The sequence below is a fragment of the Haliotis asinina genome, chromosome 9 (assembly GCF_037392515.1).
Source record: "Haliotis asinina isolate JCU_RB_2024 chromosome 9, JCU_Hal_asi_v2, whole genome shotgun sequence".
In the NCBI taxonomy this organism is placed as follows: domain Eukaryota; kingdom Metazoa; phylum Mollusca; class Gastropoda; order Lepetellida; family Haliotidae; genus Haliotis; species Haliotis asinina.
The window spans coordinates 51,735,657-51,755,803 of record NC_090288.1 but is presented as its reverse complement, the minus strand read 5'-3'; the positions used below and the strand labels follow the sequence as shown (position 1 = coordinate 51,755,803).

At 44.9% G+C, this 20,147-nt stretch overlaps 1 protein-coding gene across 1 annotated transcript in view; it reads right to left on the bottom strand.

The window, feature by feature from the left end:
* Positions 1 to 166: 166 nt before the first annotated feature.
* Positions 167 to 20,147, bottom strand: part of LOC137297084 (potential E3 ubiquitin-protein ligase ariadne-2-like) — a 29,659-nt gene continuing 9,678 nt past the window's right edge. The window contains exons 2-15 of the mRNA XM_067829066.1: positions 19,527 to 19,799; positions 19,072 to 19,139; positions 12,131 to 12,194; positions 11,727 to 11,877; positions 10,697 to 10,818; positions 10,208 to 10,317; positions 9,588 to 9,705; positions 9,188 to 9,238; positions 8,709 to 8,754; positions 7,773 to 7,900; positions 7,152 to 7,295; positions 6,464 to 6,532; positions 6,187 to 6,270; positions 167 to 5,720 (exon numbers count right to left, since the gene is read on the bottom strand). Of these exons, the coding sequence (XP_067685167.1) occupies positions 5,646 to 5,720; positions 6,187 to 6,270; positions 6,464 to 6,532; positions 7,152 to 7,295; positions 7,773 to 7,900; positions 8,709 to 8,754; positions 9,188 to 9,238; positions 9,588 to 9,705; positions 10,208 to 10,317; positions 10,697 to 10,818; positions 11,727 to 11,877; positions 12,131 to 12,194; positions 19,072 to 19,139; positions 19,527 to 19,775 (1,479 nt within the window). The 5' untranslated portion in view covers positions 19,776 to 19,799 and the 3' untranslated portion in view covers positions 167 to 5,645. The remainder of the gene's footprint in view (positions 5,721 to 6,186; positions 6,271 to 6,463; positions 6,533 to 7,151; positions 7,296 to 7,772; positions 7,901 to 8,708; positions 8,755 to 9,187; positions 9,239 to 9,587; positions 9,706 to 10,207; positions 10,318 to 10,696; positions 10,819 to 11,726; positions 11,878 to 12,130; positions 12,195 to 19,071; positions 19,140 to 19,526; positions 19,800 to 20,147) is intronic.

Below are 20,147 nucleotides of genomic sequence, written 5' to 3'. Positions count from 1 at the left end.
TGGGGTTTACGATTACAATCCATTGTTGGTCAAATACTGAGTTCCGAATAGAGATCTGTCTCTTGTGACAGCTAACCAGCAGTACTTGTTTAAAAGTATTCTAACCAGCAGACAAGGCATGATATAAGTATATCAATGTGACGGATATTCTAAAAACAGACACTTGTTTAGTTTCACAGTTTATTAATTCAACAGAATTCATATTAAACCAGATTTTACAAATCTGTTTTGCCACGGTTGTATAAATACATTAAAAGAATGTACATGTGCTCTAGATATATTCATTACTGCTAATTATGAAAAACATATGAGAAATGAGACATATCCAAATATATACAGAGTTCAAATTTCTCACTTTCTAAAGACATTTTCAGTTTAGATTCATTCTAGATTTTTTTCTGACATTTTCGTACAAATCTCAACTCACAAAAAAATCCTTACTTGCACAAGACACACTTTTCAATACTTGCAAATACTACTTTGAAATGAGCCTCTTCTGTACAAAAAGCAGAGCTGAAAAAGGATGAGAAAAAGTTTCGAAGAATTTGGGGAGAGAATGCCCTTGTATGGTGATGGAACAACCTACAAAACACATGGATTTTCATCACCAAACCCTTGACTATTTTTCACTGAAATCCTGAGGCCAGTGATGATGTTGAAAATGATACAGCTAGTTGATAGAGGACAGTTCAGATCAGAGGTATTCATTTCATAACAATCCATCTCTGACTTGGGTATCATGGATACAACTGAGTGAGTGAATGAGTTCAGATAGAGGCTGTTTCTACTAGTTTAGCAAAATTCCATTAGTATCAAGGCAAGGGACTCAACAAATGGGATTTATACATTGTACCTACATGGGAAATCAAACCTGAGTCTTTGGTGTGAACAATTTATCCATAGCTATCCCACAGCCCAGTATTATTCATCCTCGATATCTCCAGGGTATACGTTCGGATAAACCTCCACGATAGCCTTAATACATCTACGGATCGATAACTTTATTACCTCCCTTTGCTGGCTCAGCATTCTCACAGAAGCCAGTCAGCTAGGCTGCCATTATAACCATGCTTACCAGTGTCAACAATGATAGCGGTCGCAGCTGAGAATGTTTGTTTGCAGTGTGGCTCAGATTTTAGTGAAATCATGCAAATTGACATTTCCAAATCTTAAAAGATATGTGCTAGAACTCCTACCTCTTTTTGAGAACCTCTGCATGGTTTGTGTTGCCAAGTTTAATCGGTTAGATAGTATAAAAAGCAAAAGTAAGTTGTGATTAATAGCTCCCAGTGTAGACATCTGACTGGACACAATGGGAGTTACAGGATGTAATGAATTCATCAGGCTGAGCTGTAGCTGCATCCAGGGTATAGTGGAGACTTATCGGAATGGATACCATGGAAATCTCAAGGATGAATATTACTGAAAAAATTCTAAACATGAATTGCACCATCAGTGAATCAACTGAATTAATGTAATAGTTTCTGCTTTCCTCAAGTAATTGACCAAAGAGCTTACACATGGTCCAAGCAACAACAGCCATAAAATGTATTTGTATTTTTCTGTCTTTACATAATGAGTGAGCAAGCAAGCGAGAGAATGAGGGAGTATGGTTTAATGGCGCTTATAGCAATATTCCAGCAATATGGTGGTGGGGAACACCAGAAATGGGCTTCATACATTGAACCCATGTGGGGAATCTAACCTGGGTCTTTATTTAGCTCTCATTTCTTGACACTTTCATTTTTCTGAACTTAATGTGTATTAACCAAGCATAAGGAAGGTCTCATCTTGTTTTGTGGGGGTTAATGATATATTTTAGAAAATATCTAGCTTCACTTTCAATCAGGTTTTCAAATATGCTGGGTGTCCTGCACATTAAAAAAAATAAACAAATAATACCTGTTCATATAACCCATGTTCTGAATTGAAAAAAAAAACTGTCTAAAAAACTGTCTAAAAAAGCCAGCACCTGAACCCCACCAATCATGATATGGTAGTTTCCAAATGCTTTTGGATAATTAGGCAGTATTTCAACCAGGTCAAATAGCTTTTTCATTTGAGAACCAGAAATAACAGTTCTCTCTATTTCAAGAAACATACCACTAAAAAAGTAGGGGATGTTCCATTTGCGAGCATACCTCTAGCCAGTGCCAATGAAAGTAATATATATCCATACAGATAAAACATTTCCAAAGGAATAGAATAAATTTTCACATTTTCCTTTAAATATCCTTCATCACTTATTTAATCCTTGGCTTCATCCTTTACATTTAATCATTCTTGTAAATCCAATATCCCCTATTTTTTTTTAACGATATATATCTAATAATGATTGTCCAAACTGATTATTGTTTCTTCAGTCTCTCGACTGACTGTTCAGACACAACATCCACTGTCTATCAGGTAAAGCCCAATGGCAGTACAAGCAAAGTACAGTACATGGAGCAACACAAAATGGCTAGAAGAGCAGCGTCTATAGTGCTGTAAGAAATTCAGGAATATATTTACATAATGACACAAACACACAATCATTCTTTAGATAATACGTTCACAGCTAAAATATCCAGAAATCTTGAGTCAGTTGGGTTTGGTTTATTCCTCTTTCTGTGACAAATGATTAGGAAAAACGTCTACACCTTGTGAGGCAATCCTGTAGTGACATGTATATTCACAATGAGTAGCTGTTGTGCTGCTAAACAAATTTTCATACTCAGCAGGCATTATGAAATTTTAACTTCAAAATGCGTTGGTTTAATGCAACTAAACATATCTGCCTTGTGAGTACTTTTTATGTATCAAATACTATCTCTCTTGTGAGTAGCTTTTATGTACCTAAACATGTCTTCCCAGTAACTACAATTTATTTCACTAATGTCACCACCCTACAGAGTAGGTTTTAGGCAGCATCAGTTAGCAAGTTTTATGCAACTACTATTAGGCTCTCCCTACTGAGGAAGATTTTTAACATCAAATGTTCACACAACAAAAGTAGAAACAGCTGACCTAAACCAAATGAATGTCTTTAATATCTTATGCACAACAGGATATTATTTTCAAAGGGAACTTTTTTTTCTGCATTTATACACGATATCAAGAGGATATCATTCTATCATGTACGATACCCTGCAAAATTCTATCTACAATCATATATACTTACAATACTCAACTAAACAAACAGAACAAATGCATGCTTATAGTTCTGAACAAAGTACACAGAAATATTATTTCAACAAGTCTGTAACTAACAACTGAAATTCACTTCCATGGAATGCAGGGTATGTGTCTCAACTACTGTACCCCTGTAAACTAATGACTGAGTTTGTAAGGTTTAATGTCACTTTGAACTGCATCCTTGTCAAAATATGCCTTGTCTGGAGTGAGTTGGGTTTTAGGCCGCTTTTAGCAATATTCTCTCAATATAACAGCGAGGACACCAGAAAATAATTCACATTGTACCCATATAGGGAATCAGCTTGAGGAGCGAACACTTTAACTGCTCATAGACTGGAGTGTCTACAGGTGACTTGAAGTACCGCCAGTGATGCTAACACTATCACTTTATCTGAGACACCACATGTCTAACATCTGAGGTGCAAGGAAATTAATACTGGCTAACTAGAATGAGCCCTAAATATTCCTATAGTACCCAACCTAGTCGTAGAACACTTCATTCCTTCATCCCCTCAGAATATCTGTCATACCACAACAGGTCAACTATAGCTATAGGAAAGATCTCCTGTCATGGCACAACTGATAAACTGCACAAACATAAAAGAATCGTGTTCCTTTTTCATCCTACAAGGAATCAGCAGGTCTAAAACACACACCCAACAATCACTGACGGCAATGAAACCTGTTGACAATGGAATATTCCTGTCTTGTATAAATTGTCTTACAATCATTGTACAGCATTACTCATCTTAACCATTGTTGAACTCCAATTTATCAAATTAAAGGGAGATAATCCTTCATTCGTTGTACTGCTATTTATAGTGCGGCTGGTCTTATGAAGACTACAGACTGCAGTCTATATTAATACTATGACAACTTAGGAAGTCTCCCTTTAAGACAAGTTTGTCCTGTAACTTTAAGTTTTGTGACTTGAAACGATGTGGGGAAAGTGTCTCTACTGTGATTGAAGTCTTCCTTAAAGACACATCTGTCTCCTTTTAATAGATATCCATACTGTTACTGAGACTCTAAAGGATGTGGTCAAATATCTTTAAAGGAAGTGTACATACTGTCTGAAAATGTTATAAAGTCTCCATTTGATGCAATCATACTGTAAGGCTATACAGTATAAACAGAATCCGGTGTAATCTCCCTTTAACATGTATCCATACTGTAACTTGGGCTATAAGGTCTAGGCAGAATGTAGGGAAGTCTCCCTTTAACATGTATCCATACTGTAAATTGGGGTATAAGGTCTAGGCAGAATGCAGGGAAGTCTCCCTTCAACATGTATCCATACTGTAAATTGGACTATAAGGTCTTGGCAGAATGCAGGGAAGTCTCCCTTTAACATGTATCCATACTGTAAATTGGGGTATAAGGTCTAGGCAGAATGTAGGGAAGTCTCCCTTTAACATGTATCCATACTGTAAATTGGGCTATAAGGTCTAGGCAGAATGCAGGGAAGTCTCCCTTTAGGACTAGGTTATATCTGAGGTCATAAAGTAAACATCTGCATCCCTGATACAACAAAGTAGTCAAACATCCATCAGTACTGGATTCAGCGCATCCATGCAGCATGTTGGATACAGAAACATAATATCTTACATCAGTATTTACACAACTCCGCTCCACACAACACTAACAACAACCCTCATCTTCCACACACAAATATCTAAACAATGCAGACACGTTGTAACACAAACACCTATTATTGAAGGCAGTTTGTAACACTGTTATCCTGTAATTGTAACATCTTGTAGTGTGGGCTTTTCATTATACAGGGAGTGTTGAACACTGCATGTACAACAGACATCTTGTAATACAGACACTGTGTACTGAAGACACTTAATAATAAAGACAACTCGCTATGAAGACACCTCATGACACAAGCAACCTGCAATGTGAACTCTTCACTTATCATACAAGCAGAGTCAAACATTGGTATGTTATACAGACCGACCACTTCTAATGCAGTCCGCTTGTTTAAACATGCACTTTGTAATACAGACAACTTGTAATGAGGACACCCCAAAATACTGACAGTCTATAAAAGAGGCACCTTGTAATACACACATTTTGTGACACAGACAACTTGTAATGGATAGACTTCATAATACAGGCAACTTATTAAAACAAGTAATACAACACCTATCAAGTGAATCCTTAACACCTGGAAGTCCAGTTTTGGGAAATATTCTCTGTGAAAGCAAAGTCGCGGCAATGGCAGTATTAAGTGGAAGCCCCAACAGAGACTTTACACCGACTGATGAAAGCCATGACCTTGACCTGACGCAGCCGTAACAACCAGAGAGAATACGGAATATGTTTGTATATTTTCGTCACTACTTTCAGTAGCTTTTCTGATATTTTTGAGTGGAAGATGAGGGCAACTTTCATGAACAGGCTGACAACTCAGTGATTATGATTTACAGGTGACTTAAATAACATAAAACAACTTGTAGCCCTTGTTAAGCAACTTGGAGGAAGTCTTTTAGCAAGGTCAGCCTCCTCTTCTCTGCGATATCCATCTGGTTTTCTAGGTCCTGTAACAAACAAATTATGGCATCACATACTCATAAATTACTATGAGGTGGGTTGGGTTGGGTTGAAAGATGCTTTGTGCAGTATTCAAATTAACTATACTGACCATAAAGGGGATTATGAATGTTTTCAAAGCTGTTCCCTGTCCAGTATATAAAGGTGGTTTGACCTCTACAGATGGTATAAGATGGCAAATGAATCACTGTCTTAGATCATCTCTATCTGCACAGAGTTGTCCCCCCTATATCTGTACTGGGTTATCTCCCCCATATCTGTACTGGATTACCTTCCCTCTATCTGCACAGAGCTATCTCCCCTCCATCTCTACTGGGTCCTGGATCACCTCCCCTCTATCTGCACAGTTATCTCCCCTATGGGCAATCTCCCCTATATCAGTACTGGGTTATCTCCCCTCTGTCTGTGCTGGGTCACCTGGTCTACCCTATATCTATACTAAGAGGCACCTACCCCTCTATCTGTAATCTCAGCTCTCTCAACCTTCCAGGACAGATTTTCCACTTCAGCTTCCAGCTGTGCCTGCTGGTACTCAAACTGAAGGAGAGACACACGACATTACACACGTACATAACATTACATCATGCAGCTTTTCATACATTCCTTGAAGTTGGACAAAAGATTTTTATTTTGACTACTTCAGCATCATAACATAAAGATTTGTGCTACAAGTATACACTGAAAACAACGAGTTTCTTCACAAAGTCATTGCATGTACAAATGATCTTACCAGCTGCTTGCGACCTCCCTTGTCCATGTAGTATGCGTAGGGGTATGTGTACTGCAGGGTGTATCGACACTGGAAGGCAAACAAGATCAGGCACATGTTACCAGCGGTGAGATGGGTAAATATACGAAGGGTATTACCCCATGGCCAACAAATCATAACAGGATTATGTTGTATTTTAGCTTCCGAATCACTCAATAAGAGTGGGTGAGTTATGTGTTACACTGCTTTTAGCAATATTCCAATGTCACGTCAGGGGACACTAGAAATGGGCTTCACAAATTGTGTCTATCTGAGGAATCAACCCCAGGACTTTGGCATGTGGAGCAAACACTTTAACTAGGCTACCTTGCCACCCCATAAATAATAAGAAGCTTCAACACAAGCTTAAACACAACCATCTGTAATAAGATTATCTAAAATATTTCCTATCTAAACTTCTCAGTTATAATGGAGACCCTTCCTGAAGCTTGCATCTGCTGCACATGGAGATATTGTAGCTGTATGACAGTGGTCTTTGAAAAATCAGTCTGGAGCAGATATACCAATGATGGACATCATGAGCACCACTCAAGCCAGTGAACCTGACCACCTGATAACTTTAGTTGTAGCAAGCATGGACTGCTGAAGAGTCAGATATCCCTTGGTGTCCATTGGTTGAATCTTCTTCCAGTCTAACTATGTTACTGACCTTCTTGAGCAGTGTGGCTGCATCTAGGAGATACTGCCAGTCGATCCAGGTGCCTTCATTCGTCATCACCTTATCCTGGATCCGTGATCGGATCTTCATCAACGTCTGTTCCTCCAACTTCAGACTCTTGGCATGATTCTCCCACTGTTGACAGAGTGAGTGAGTTCAGTTTTATACCACTTTTTCCAATAGTACAGAAAATATCATGGCAAGGGACACCAGAAATAGGGTTAAATGTACCCATTTGGGGAATCTAACCCAGGTCTTGGCTGTGACGAGTGAAAGCTTTAACCACTAGTCCCCCTATCAACCCATCTCTGGTCAGAGTGATAACAAAACCAGGGTCCTGCCTGCCAAAGTGTGCGAGTAAGTGAAGTTTTAGGCTACTTTTGGCAATATTCCAGCAATATCATGGCTGGGGACATCAGAAATGGGACCACATTGTACCCATGTGGGGTATAGAACCAGCGTCTTTGGCGTGACGAGCGAACACATTACCACTCGGCTACCCCACCACCCAATGTCTGTCAAAGTTTTTCACCGATATGTTCTGAGATGACCAGTGACCATGTGTGGGTGGATGACATGAAGCATGTGGTATCAATGATGACAGGTACTCACCCTCTCATAGTAGAAGAGATATTTCTTCAGTGCCTCCCGAGCCTGCACCAGTACAGACTCGTTGGCGATGTTGGGGTTCTCCTTGTAGCGACTGCATTCATAGTACTCACTCCCATGGGCCTTCCAGTCTAGAAGGACAGCAATACAGTATTGTTAAACACAGAAATGGTGACATGTAATCATGAGTGAAAGTTTCCAAATTTGGCTAGCCAGGCTAGCTATGCCTGAAAGTTACTAGCCCACAAAACAATTCACTAGCCCAAAATCTGAAGGTAGAGACTTAGCAAAAGACTTTAAAAATGGGAATAAGGAATTGTCGGCATGAGACAAGTTTCATCACTAAGCTGCTAATATGATGAACATCTTTATCAGCACATAATCTTGATGATCAAATGATGTATTACAAGTGTATTACAACTTAACAAGTCGGAGAGAGAGACATATTTACAAAATGAACACATGAAGATTCACAAGCCAGTTGGGCGAGTGACTGGAGATTTACTGGCCTGATTAGAGATATACTAGCCACAGTCTAGCAGGCTATTTCGCACACTACATGTAACAATTTAACATAGGCACTTGACTCTACACAGTAGATTCATCAGACTGCTAAGCCTGTGACAGCAGAGGTATCAACAAAAGCTATATGTATGATACTATGTACCATAGTGAATCACTCCTCAACATGTACAACACTATGAGCTGAAAAGTGTGAGAAGTGTTTATTGCAACCTTCTAATATTCCAGCTACAAGCTGTACATAACTGATTCTTGACCAGACATTCCAGTAAATTTTATGGTGAGCAAGGACTGTTTGATCAGTTTAGACAAATCAATGACCAGAATGGTTTGCTGGGGGCCTTTTCCATCACAGCAATCCCCTTAGTGATGTTTTAGGGTTTTAACAGATACTAATATGACCGTCATGCTACTCACCTCCAAGACACATCCAGCAGAAGTCATACTTGCATTTGGAACATTGCTGAAAACGGACAACACAAGATAGAGCAAAGGTGGAGAGTAGAGATCCTTTGTGGACCAGAACCCATTATAGGCTATTAATATGGCACACATATCCATGCAATTGATACATGCTCAAGGTGCTAAAGTGTTTTTCTTGATCAAAAGATATCTTTTTTGACCTATATTTTAACCAGGTACGCAGTATTCAACTCATGCAGCCTGACAGGAGCAGTAAGTTATCAAATCTGCCTTATTCTCACAAGACTAATATTGTATTTGTACTTCTAACATTATGACTTGGTTTTCTTTTAGGTTTTCTTATAAGACTACTTGTCAGTATTTTCCAATGTTCAAAGTTCTGTAACACTTATGGCGTTTTCATTAGGATCTAGAAACCGATCAATGTCATGGGCTTCTCAAACCTGAAAGCCTGTGAAACATGATAAACTTACCATATGGTTGCAGCCTCCATTTTTCTCTATGCATACATGGCACTTTGGACACTGTGAACGACACAAGTTGCAGCGATATATGTAATGTATCAAGTGACCAACCAAAATATTCATCGCCAAACATCAGAAATAAAGGTGTTGCGATGTTACATTATATATTACTCATCTGCTATTGAACATTCACAATTTCAAAATGAAAAAAAATTATATGTACATGAAGAAAGAGGACATTGCATTTTAACTTTGATTTTTTATAAGAGAAGTTATTTCCCTACAGCAGCGCAGTCAGATCAGAGCAGTATAAGGTGCTGGGACGTACACCGACCTAGAATCTCTACAAGGGCACTACGGTCTTTTATTGCCCTAGAATCTCAATAGGGACTGGAAAACGGTCACTTACATCTTTTGTGTGGGCGCTGATATAGTTGGCTGTCTCAGAGTCGTCTGCACACTTGGTGAGCCAGCGCTTGATTGTTTCACAGTCGGTGGGCGCATGGTACTCATTACCACAGCGGAAACTGAAGTCAAACACAGAAGTGATCATCCAGTTCTTCGGGCAAGGTGTTCAATGTACATCAGATGGGCATTTTTACCATTCTAAGTTGATGTGAGAGTTGAGTGGGTTAACACCATTTTGAACTAAATTTCAGCTATATCCTGGCATACCAAACTGAGTGAGTGAGTGAGTTTAGTTTTACACCACTGTTTGAATTATTCCAGCAATATCACGGTGGAGAACACTAGAAATGGGCTTAACACATTGTATCCATATGGTGTATTGAACCCGTGTCTTCGTTGTGATGACAGAACACTTTAACCACTATCCTACAGTGCCCAATCTGGTATTAAAACAAGTGATCAGCAGATCCTGGTAGAACCAAGAGATGCGAATACTTTAACAACTGGGCTACCCAACCAACTCCTGTACATTCTGGAGCCTTATGTGAATGGATATCTGTCCATTTCAGGAGACATCCCACAAATCAATGATACTCGTATGACACATGTTGCCTCACTCACCAAAAGGAGCTGTTACACTGAGAACACTGGACCTTCTTAGCTAGGGCTTCCTTAGCCCGAACAATCACCGAACAATTAGCACCTGGGCAGAACCTCAATTGCGGGTGGTTCTGCAAATGGAGCACACAGGTAAAGGTTAACGAGCAAGACACTGATAAGTATGAAATGGAAAATGTAGTGTTGATCCATGTAGTATAAATTATTGGTAAAACATTACATTAATGGTATTTCATCATTTCATAACATTTAGACTTGATTCAGTTTAGGAGAAATGTTCAGAACTACAGAATGGGAAATCTATGTAAATTTGTACGTCAGCATGATCAAGATGTTTACTTACACAAGGAACAATGATTTACATGCTACCATCAAGCACCTAAACATTCTACAACAAACTAACAAAGATGTAGAGTAAGATATGAGGAGGTATGCTTGAAGAGGATTGACCATACTCACTCAAGTGACGGAGTGAATACAAGTGCAACTCACCTTGACGAGATCATTGAAGGAGAGCATGGAATATTTGTCCCTGAGAGTTGTATCACTGAGTATACTGCACAGAAAGTCTTCGGGGACCAGCACAGGGCAGTCCTTGCCCATACACTCGATACCTGCAACATACACACAATGAGTGATTGAGTGAGTTTAGTTTTAAGCCAGTGAGTTTAGTTTTTTTTCAGTGGTTGAACTGTACCTCATACTGAAGTTGTTTCATCTAAATTTAGTTGTGCTCACTCATCTTACCTAATGACTCCCTGTTTCATCTGTACTTGGTGTGTTCTCACCTAGTGTGACTCCCTGTTTCATTCAAACTTGGTGTGTACTTACTCAAAGTGACTTCCTGTGTTATATGGACCTTGTGTGTACTCATCTATGGTGACTCCCTGTTTTATTTAGACTTGGTCTGTGTGTACTCACCTGTACCAAGTCCCCGTTTTATCTGGACTTGCTCTGTACTCTTAACCAAACTGATGGTTTTATCTAGATTTGGTGGTGTGTACTCACCTATAGTGACTCCCAGTTTTATCTTGATTTGGTGGTGTGTACTCACCTATAGTGATGCCCTGTTTTATCTTGATTTGGTGGTGTGTACTCACCTATAGTGACTCCCTGTTTCATCTTGATTTGGTGGTGTGTACTCACCTATAGTGACTCCCTGTTTTATCTTGATTTGGGACCCGTGAAGGTCCCGGGGTAGAATAGGCCTTCAGCAACCCATGCTTGCTATAAAAGGCGACTCAGCTTGTCGTAAGAGGCGACTAACGGGATCGGGTGGTCAGGCTCGCTGACTTGGTTGACACATGTCATCGGTTCCCAATTGCGCAGATCGATGCTCATGTTGTTGATCACTGGATTGTCTGGTCCAGACTCGATTAATTACAGACCGCCGCCATATAGCTGGAATATTGCTGAGTGCGGCATAAAACTAAACTCACTCACTCACTCACTCTTGATTTGGTGGTGTGTACTCACCTATAGTGACTCCCTGTTTTATCTTGATTTGGTGGTGTGTACTCACCTATAGTGACTCCCTGTTTTATCTGGACTTGGAAATGCATGTCCCAGCAATCAGCACAGAAGGCATGGCCACAGTTAAGGGCGTGGAAGTTCTCCCTGGGACTAGGACACACACACACACGACAGACATGGGAGCTACCAGACATCATCTCCTGAAAGAATCGGTAAATAACCGCCATGAAACTGATTACTATACAGCTGACAACTTATAATGGGATCATACCAGCTGCCTTACAAGCAATAGCGACAAAATGCATCTAGTCCAGACTAGGATGCTTGAAACAACATAATTAAATATTTGATGTAGATGTTGACGCATTATCTGTCTGCACAGTAGCAGCATTCCAGTAGCTGCATTAATGGCCTCATCACATGTAACGGATTCAGAACACCACGGATACTCACATCATATTTTTTAGAGCTCCGGATTTTGGAGTCAACAAGAAGTTGAGCAGGGTCCTTTTGATGCCTGGAAACCAATACAAAATTATTTTAACCATTGCTATGATGTCCTGACAACCAGTTACAAAAGTATTTGTCACAGAGAAATACAGTGCCTGGGGTGTGTCCATAAATGTTATTTTTTACATACTTATCAGGTAAGAAAGCCAACAATGCCCACGTGAGTGGCGCTTACTCAATTTCTCTCATAACACAGTCTACAAAAAGTAGAGACGCGAGGTCAACATACGGGCGGTAGGTCACCCAGGTCACGAGATGACCTGGACACGTCATTCCCTTACTAGAGACGAGCGAGTCAAGACGTGTTGCTTGGCCGCTCTACTGGATTCTAGTTAAGTGTGTGCTTTGTTTATTGCATTTTTCTATATTTCTCTCTCTCTCTCTCTCTCTCTCTCTCTACTATCATCATTCTAGTCGCTTTTAGGTGTTTTTCGTTATCTGCAACTAGCTGATTTTTTCTTTCTTGCCAGCAGTTTGTGGGTCGTCGGCCGTCGTCCCACTTGCACGTGCTTCACGGGTGTCCCGATTGTGTCTCGGTTCACGCTTGTGTGGCTCGTGCACTCGGACCCTTGTCTGGCTTCCGCGTTACTCGCTGGCGGATAGGCGGATTGGCGAACCCTTCGCCCGAGCGGACCTTTCGTTAGGGGTTCCTTAACTATCGTTCACCTGCGCCTTTGTGCGCAGTAGCGGAGGTCAGGCGGACCCTCCGCCTAGGCGGACCCTTCGCTAGGAGATTCTTCTGTCGTTCCCCTCAACCCCTGTGTGGTGTAGAGGAGCATTGGCGGACCTTTCGCCTTGACGGAGAGGCGGAGGACAGGCGAACCTTCCGCCTGGTCGGACCTTTCGCTTGTGACGTGCCTATCCTCCTCGGATAGGAGTTTACTCTGCCGCCACCCCTCGGCAGCGTACCCTGTCGTGCGTTCCACCATGGTATTCGCCTCCTTCTGCACTCAGTGCGGCACTAGGAAGTCGGCTAAGTGGGATCCTCACACATTGTGTAGGCTTTGCAAGAGTCCCTGCGCTGCGGATAACACTTGTGCAGAGTGTGAGGTCCTCTCTGAGCGGGACTTTCATCAGTACCTGGCAGTACTTAGGAAGAGCGAGAGGGAGTCTCATCGGAAGAAGGCAGCGCCTTCCGCAGGTTCGCCAGTGTCTTCGGCGTCATCTAGACGATCGGTGCCTCGCTCTCCCATCCGCCCTCCTTCTCCCTCCGCATCAGAGGAGTTAGTTATTCACGAGGAGGCGGAGGAGTTCGACTCTCAGTCAGGAATGGAGTCAGACCCCATCAGGACTATGCCAGAGGGGAGCGATACTCGCTCCCGTTCCGTCTCTCCCTCTCGGCCCCTCCTGAGGGAGGACGTAGCCGTATCACCGGAGGGGAGGAAGGAGAAGAAGAGAAGGAAGGAGAAAAAAGCGAAGAAGTCTCGTAACAGGGAGCAGGTTCGCTCAGAGAGGCTTCTCCTTTCCGTTAAAGGGTTAGTGGAGTCCATCCTTGATCAACGCCTTGGTCCGCCCACATCGGCTCGTTCCGCGGAACCCTCCTCTCCGCTCCGCCTCCGGAGGCAGACGCCTGTTCACTCCCCGAGGCGCTCTCCTTCTCCCAGGTCCTCCCCCTCTAGGGAGTTCATTAACACAAGAGACCCTCCACTTATTCCTATCCTCCCGGAGGAGGAGGGGGATGACAGCGACCCTGTCCTCCCAGAGCCTAACCCTCCAGTCTCTGACTCTGCGTCTAGACTGGAGGCAATTGCGGAATACACCGGTGTGGTGTTGGCGGAGGTGGACGATCAACCTTCTGCCGCTTCTAGGGCGAGAGGCGAGTCTTTCTGCCCTGAAGACTGTGTTCTCTCCCCTCAGAAAGTCCTCCCTCCGCACCGCTTCCTTGAAGCAGCCGCTAAGGAACTGAAGGAGGCTGTTGCCACCGCCGGACCAGGTCGCCTTACCCCTCAGCTCCTCCTCTCAGACAAACAGAGGATCAGGCTTCCAGTGGCGAACTCGCCCATTCCTTTAGATCCTCCCTCCTTGGATCCCGATATCTCTCGTGTTGCTTCTGCTGGGGTACCCCACAAGGTGTCGGACAATCACCTTATCCATTTGGACAAGGAGGTCAGATCCATTGTGGGGCTGAGCAACTATGTTGCTCACGCCTGCCAAGCTATGGCCACTTTCGCCAAGGAGGCAGGGATGGAACAGGGTGAGGAACCTCTGTATAGGGCATTTGGAGCGGTAGCTGGCGGAGTGGCACAAGTCACCCTGTCGGCTGCTAGGATTTCAGCTGCCATTACCAACCTCAGACGGGAAGGCTTCCTGGGGCGCACTAATCTCCCTCCGGAGATTAGGGACTCCCTCCGTCACGCCTCAGTGTCGGCAGACACCTTGTTCGCGGGGGAAATCCCAGAAGCTCTCCGCACTCGCCATGAGATCCAGCAGCAGGACCTAACCAATCGGATCATGACGGGTGGCGGACCCTCAGCAGGCTCCACCCCCCGCAAGCGTCAGGGAGGTCCTCCAGCAGACCAATCCACTCCTAGGAAGCGGACAGGGAAGGTGGACTTTCGGTTCGGAGGTTGTGGCCGAGGACCCACGAACCAGTCCAACCAGCCCAGCCAGGCTAACCAGGGATTCCAAACCTCCAGCAAGGGCACTCCGCGGAAGCGGAACAAGGGCAAGTGGACGTCCAAGAAGAAGTGACTCTTGGTGCCCGCCAATCCTTCCGCCACCTATCATTCCTCCATTCGACGGACCCGTTGGCGGCCGCTTGAGCCTCTTTGTCCCAAACTGGCGTCAGCTAGGACTAGACCCATTCGTGTGTCGGATCCTGGAGCGTGGCTTCCGCATCCCGATCTCCTCTCCGCCCCCTCTAACCTGCTCTCCGGTGGAACGTCCGATGGACTCGGTCAGGTTCCAACTCACCTTAGAGCAGGTGGAGTCTCTAGTCTCCAAGGGGGCAGTTCAGGAAATCCCCCTCCAGGATCTGACTCCCGGGTTCTATTCCCCCGTTTTTGTCAGGCCCAAACGCAACTCGGGGAAATGGTGGCTGATTCACGACTTGAAGGAGTTCAACTCCTCCTCGAACAGCCGCCATATTTTCGACTCTTGACTGTTCCATCAGCCATGCGGTTACTGGAGCCCTCGGACTACATGGTGTCCCTTGACCTCCAGGATGCGTACCTGCACATCCCCATTCACTTGGCGGATCGCAGGTACCTCCGTTTCATCCTGGGGGGCAGGCACTTTCAGTGGAATGTCCTCCCGTTCGGGATTTCCTCTGCCCCATGGCTGTTCACTCGTGTGACCCAACCCATCGTCCAGTTCCTCCACGAACTCCAGGTCCAATTCCTTATGTACCTGGACGATGGGTTCGCTCACAACCCTTCGCCCTCCATTTTCGAGGCGCAACGGGACCTCGTCATCCACCTCCTTCGACGCCTAGGGTGGCTAGTGAACCTGGAGAAGTCGGACCTGGAACCAACCACCTCTCTCCAATACCTAGGTGCCATACTGGATACAGTAGCCTTCAAGGCTTTTGTACCCAAGGAGCGGATGACCAGGCTAGCGCCCCTGATGACTCGGGCACTATCAGAGCCCCTGTCCCTCAGGCAGTGGCAGCGGATATTGGGCCTCCTGACGTCAGCCCAGGACCTAACCATAAGGGGGAGGCTGATGCTCCGACCTCTTCAGGTGTTCCTCAACGAGCACGTCAGGGAGACCCACTGTCTTCACCCAATAAGTCTCCCTCCTCACCTCAGACACTTGCTCACCTGGTGGCAAGTGGACGACAACGTCCTCAAAGGAGTTCCCCTAAGGACACCTCTCCCGACCAGTCACCTTTTCGTGGACGCCTCCACCCAAGGATGGGGCGCTCACTTGGGGTCGGACCAGACGGCAGGTACCTGGTCGGCAGCCCAGCAGGACTGGCACATCAATGTGCTGGAGTTGGACGCCGTACGACTTGCCATCCTCCATTGGTCCGTTCCCCTCAGGCACCAGACCTTACTGGTCCACACGGACAGCTCAGTCGCAGCCTGGACGATCAACCATCAAGGCTCCACCAGAGCCACTCCTCTCCTAGACCTGACCCTCCGCCTGTTCGAACTGGTAGACAGGCTCTGCCTGAGCATCCGTGCAGTTCACATTCCAGGAGCCAAGAACGTCCTGGCAGATGTTCTCTCCCGGCCGGACGCGCCTCCTTCGACAGAGTGGCAACTGAACCCGCGGACGTTTCAGTCCCTCTGTCTCCAGTTCGGCAGGCCCATGTTGGATCTGTTTGCCACCAGGCTGAACTGCCAGCTCCCGATCTATGTATCCCCCGTGCCGGACCCAGCGGCCTGGGCCGTCGATGCACTGTCGTTAGAGTGGGAAGGGATGGACGCTTATGCCTTCCCTCCCCCAGCGGTTCTAGCACAGGTAGTGGCCAAGCTTCAGACCACCAAGTCCATCAGACTGCTTCTGGTGGCTCCCATGTGGCCTGCCCGGCCCTGGTTCGTTCCCCTTCGCAGACTCTGTCTGCAGGATCCCGTTCAGATCCCTCACCGGAGGGACCTTCTCATAAGCAAGCCAAGCGGCCGTGTTCACGAAAACCCTCAGGTATTCGATCTGCACGTTTGGCTTGTATTCAAAGGGGGCTCAGGAACAGTGGATACTCCAAGCGAGTAGCCTCGGCCTTGGCTTCCTCACAGAGGAAAACCACGCAGAAGCTCTACGACTTCCAGTGGGGTTCCTTTTCCTCCTTCTGTGAAGACAACGGCGTGGAGGCCGGTTCTGCCACTCTTCCCCAGATAGCTGATTATCTGGTTCACTTGCGCAACGTTCGAGGGCTCAAGGCCTCCTCCATTAACACCAATCTGGCGGCCATCATGTCCGTTATAAGGAAGAGGTCGCCGGGACTGGACATTTCTGTACTGAGGGAGCTCATCAAGTCTTTCCGACAGGCGGAGGGTCGGCGCAAGCCGAGGGCTCCTGAGTGGGATCTGGCAGTGGTCCTTGACCACCTGAAGTCAGATTTTTATGAGCCTCTGGAAGAGGCTCCCCTCCTCCGCGTCACGGTGAAGACCACCTTTCTAGTGGCCATGGCCTCGGCGGCCCGAATATCGGAGCTTCACGCTCTTCAGGCGGATCTCCTGAGATTTGAGGCCACGGATGGAGGATCTGCGTCCTTGGGCCTCGCCCCCGACTTCGTTTGCAAGAACCAACAGGCAGACGAACTGGGACGTACCTTCCACATCCCTTCCTTAGGGCCGTTGGTAGACCCGACGGAGGAGGGAGCACTCTCTCTCTGCCCTGTCAGGGCTCTCCGAGTGTATACCGACCGTACCCGCTCCCTTAGGCAGGGGCGGCGGAGGCTCTTCCTCCCTCACTCCCAGAGGAGCAAAAGGGAGATTGATCGGAGAGCTCTTGGGGTATACCTTCGGTCGGCCATCATAGAGGCCTACAAAGGCCAGGACAGACCTCTTCCGACTCAAACCAACCCACACGAGATCAGGGCCGTCTCGGCCACCATGGCTTATCACCGCAACATTGCGGTGGCGGACATCATGGCGGGCTGCTTCTGAAAGTCTGGCTTGGTGTTCGCCAACCACTATTTACGAACCCTCTCCAACGAGGATCTGGCGGGCATTTCAAGGCTAGGACCCCAGGTCTTTGCCCAGCAAAGAACAGGGGGTCCTTACCCTTTAATTCGGCGCGGGGCTGCTCCTCTTTAGGTGGCCTACACTCCCCCGCCTCTCGTATGGTGCCAAGCTGGGGACCTCAGCTACACACCCTTTTTGCCTCAAATAAACTTTTCTGTTGCTTCTCTCCACTCCTTCAGTGTTGAGCTGTCTTTTCTCGTGTTGGGTTTCCCTTCCGGGGTTGTCGGCCGATCCCTCCTCCTTATCGGAGATGTCCGGACAGCGGTTGGTGTCCTACCCGCCCTATAGTGCGGAGGCGGATGCCGGTGGATCGCTCTCCTCAGGGTTTCTTGGTTCCTCTTTACGTAGAGACACACGGGCGAGGTCTCGCGTCCACGCTCTCAGCCCTCCGCCTCTGTGCCATTCTGGGCATTGTTGGCTTTCTTACCTGATAAGTATGTAAAAAATATAACATTTTTGATTAAATGTCATTTTTTATACTTACCTGGTAGAAAGCCAACAGTCGGGAGTTCCCGCCCAGCCTCCCCTCCTGAGGGTTTTGTTGTCTGCCTCGCTGGGTAAGGGAATGACGTGTCCAGGTCATCTCGTGACCTGGGTGACCTACCGCCCGTATGTTGACCTCGTGTCTCTACTTTTTGTAGACTGTGTTATGAGAGAAATTGAGTAAGCGCCACTCACGTGGGCATTGTTGGCTTTCTACCAGGTAAGTATAAAAAATGACATTTAATCAAAAATGTTATATTTTACCTCACACATAAATCTCGTTTTCTGCTTGGCCGAGAACTCTTCTGTTATTTTCAATGTACCCCACTTACACACAAAATCTAGTCATGGCTACGGAAACATTTGACTCTCTTCCCATAAAATAAATTTTGCCAAAACGCTCAAATGTGGTCCCTGTATATATTAAGATGAGGAATTATGTCGCAGCAACAAGATAATACCTGTGGGAAAACTACAGCAACATGTAAGATTTGAATCATTTGATTCACACGGGTTGGATGAAGTATACGATCCGATATCCACGCTTCAAACAGTTCAAAATTAACATTGAGGTGTTCAGTCAGATATATACGTAAAATAAATAAGTCATTTACTAATGATTTAACAAAAATAGAAATTGTGGAGGAAGACATGGTGAAGGTCAGATGCATCGGATGTGTGTCATATCTTATATATCGAAATACTGCAGTTGTATATCATTATCGATCTGTTATCGTTATACTATTCCACGACCAGTAAAGGCGCACCTACCTGTCTAGGATGTACTCTCTCCTCCAATCGTGGGTTAGTAACAGCATTTTGGCAAGAGATGGAGTAATCTGAAGAACATCAATTCAAATATTTTTCAATTTGGCCATACATGACGCCATTAACCATGGTAACACCTCAAACACTATAGGAACAGGTAATGGCCTGATAATATCTCACTAGGTTTGTATTACCAGCATACCACTGTACTCTTTTCATACAAAATGTATTGCAATCTTTATTGAGTGATAACGAAATGACAGGTACTGACAATGGACAACCATTGCTCTGCTGCACCTGGAGAAAATACAGCAAGAGATTGATATCAGGCACTTTGATCTTTTATTCCACTTTTAGCAGTATCACGTCACGTAACACCAGGTAACACATGGTCATGGGAAGTGAAGTAATGTGACTACTTCACCATTTATTTTCTGTGAATCTCCAACTCAGCTTACCTTTAAAGGGGTACAAAGTGCTTCTATTTCCTCATTCAATAGCCTATCCACATCTTCCATCTGGAGCAGCTCGTACTCAAAGTACTCAGGGTCATCACATTTCTTTGGCTTCTCCAGGTCAAGGTCATCTGTTTCATTGTAGTAATCGTGTAGTTCCTGATACTCATCGTCATCATCGTCCTCCATTCCGTCAGACTGGTCACTGTAGTCGGATTCCTCAGAATTCTGGCTCTTCATGTCTGCTGACATTGTGGCTGGTTTTAGATCACTATTCTGGAAAAGATGATTACATAAAATCTTTCATAGTCACATCTGAAGAAAATAGCATCTCTCCTGAAACATGTGAATTACAAACAACTACTACCCAGACAGCTTTCCCCAATTTCATTTTCATTTTGGGTATGATACACCATCTGAATGTATCAAAATGTTGAGATACTTGAATCATAATATGTTCACATCATGATACTTGATTTGTGTTGTGATGACCATAATCATGGATTTCCTGTAACTGAAGATAAGGAACACTCAACTCTTTCACATCATTACATGAAAGACATGTAAAGGTTCGGGGTAGAACAGGCCTTCAACAACCCATGCTTGCCATAAACGGCGACTCTG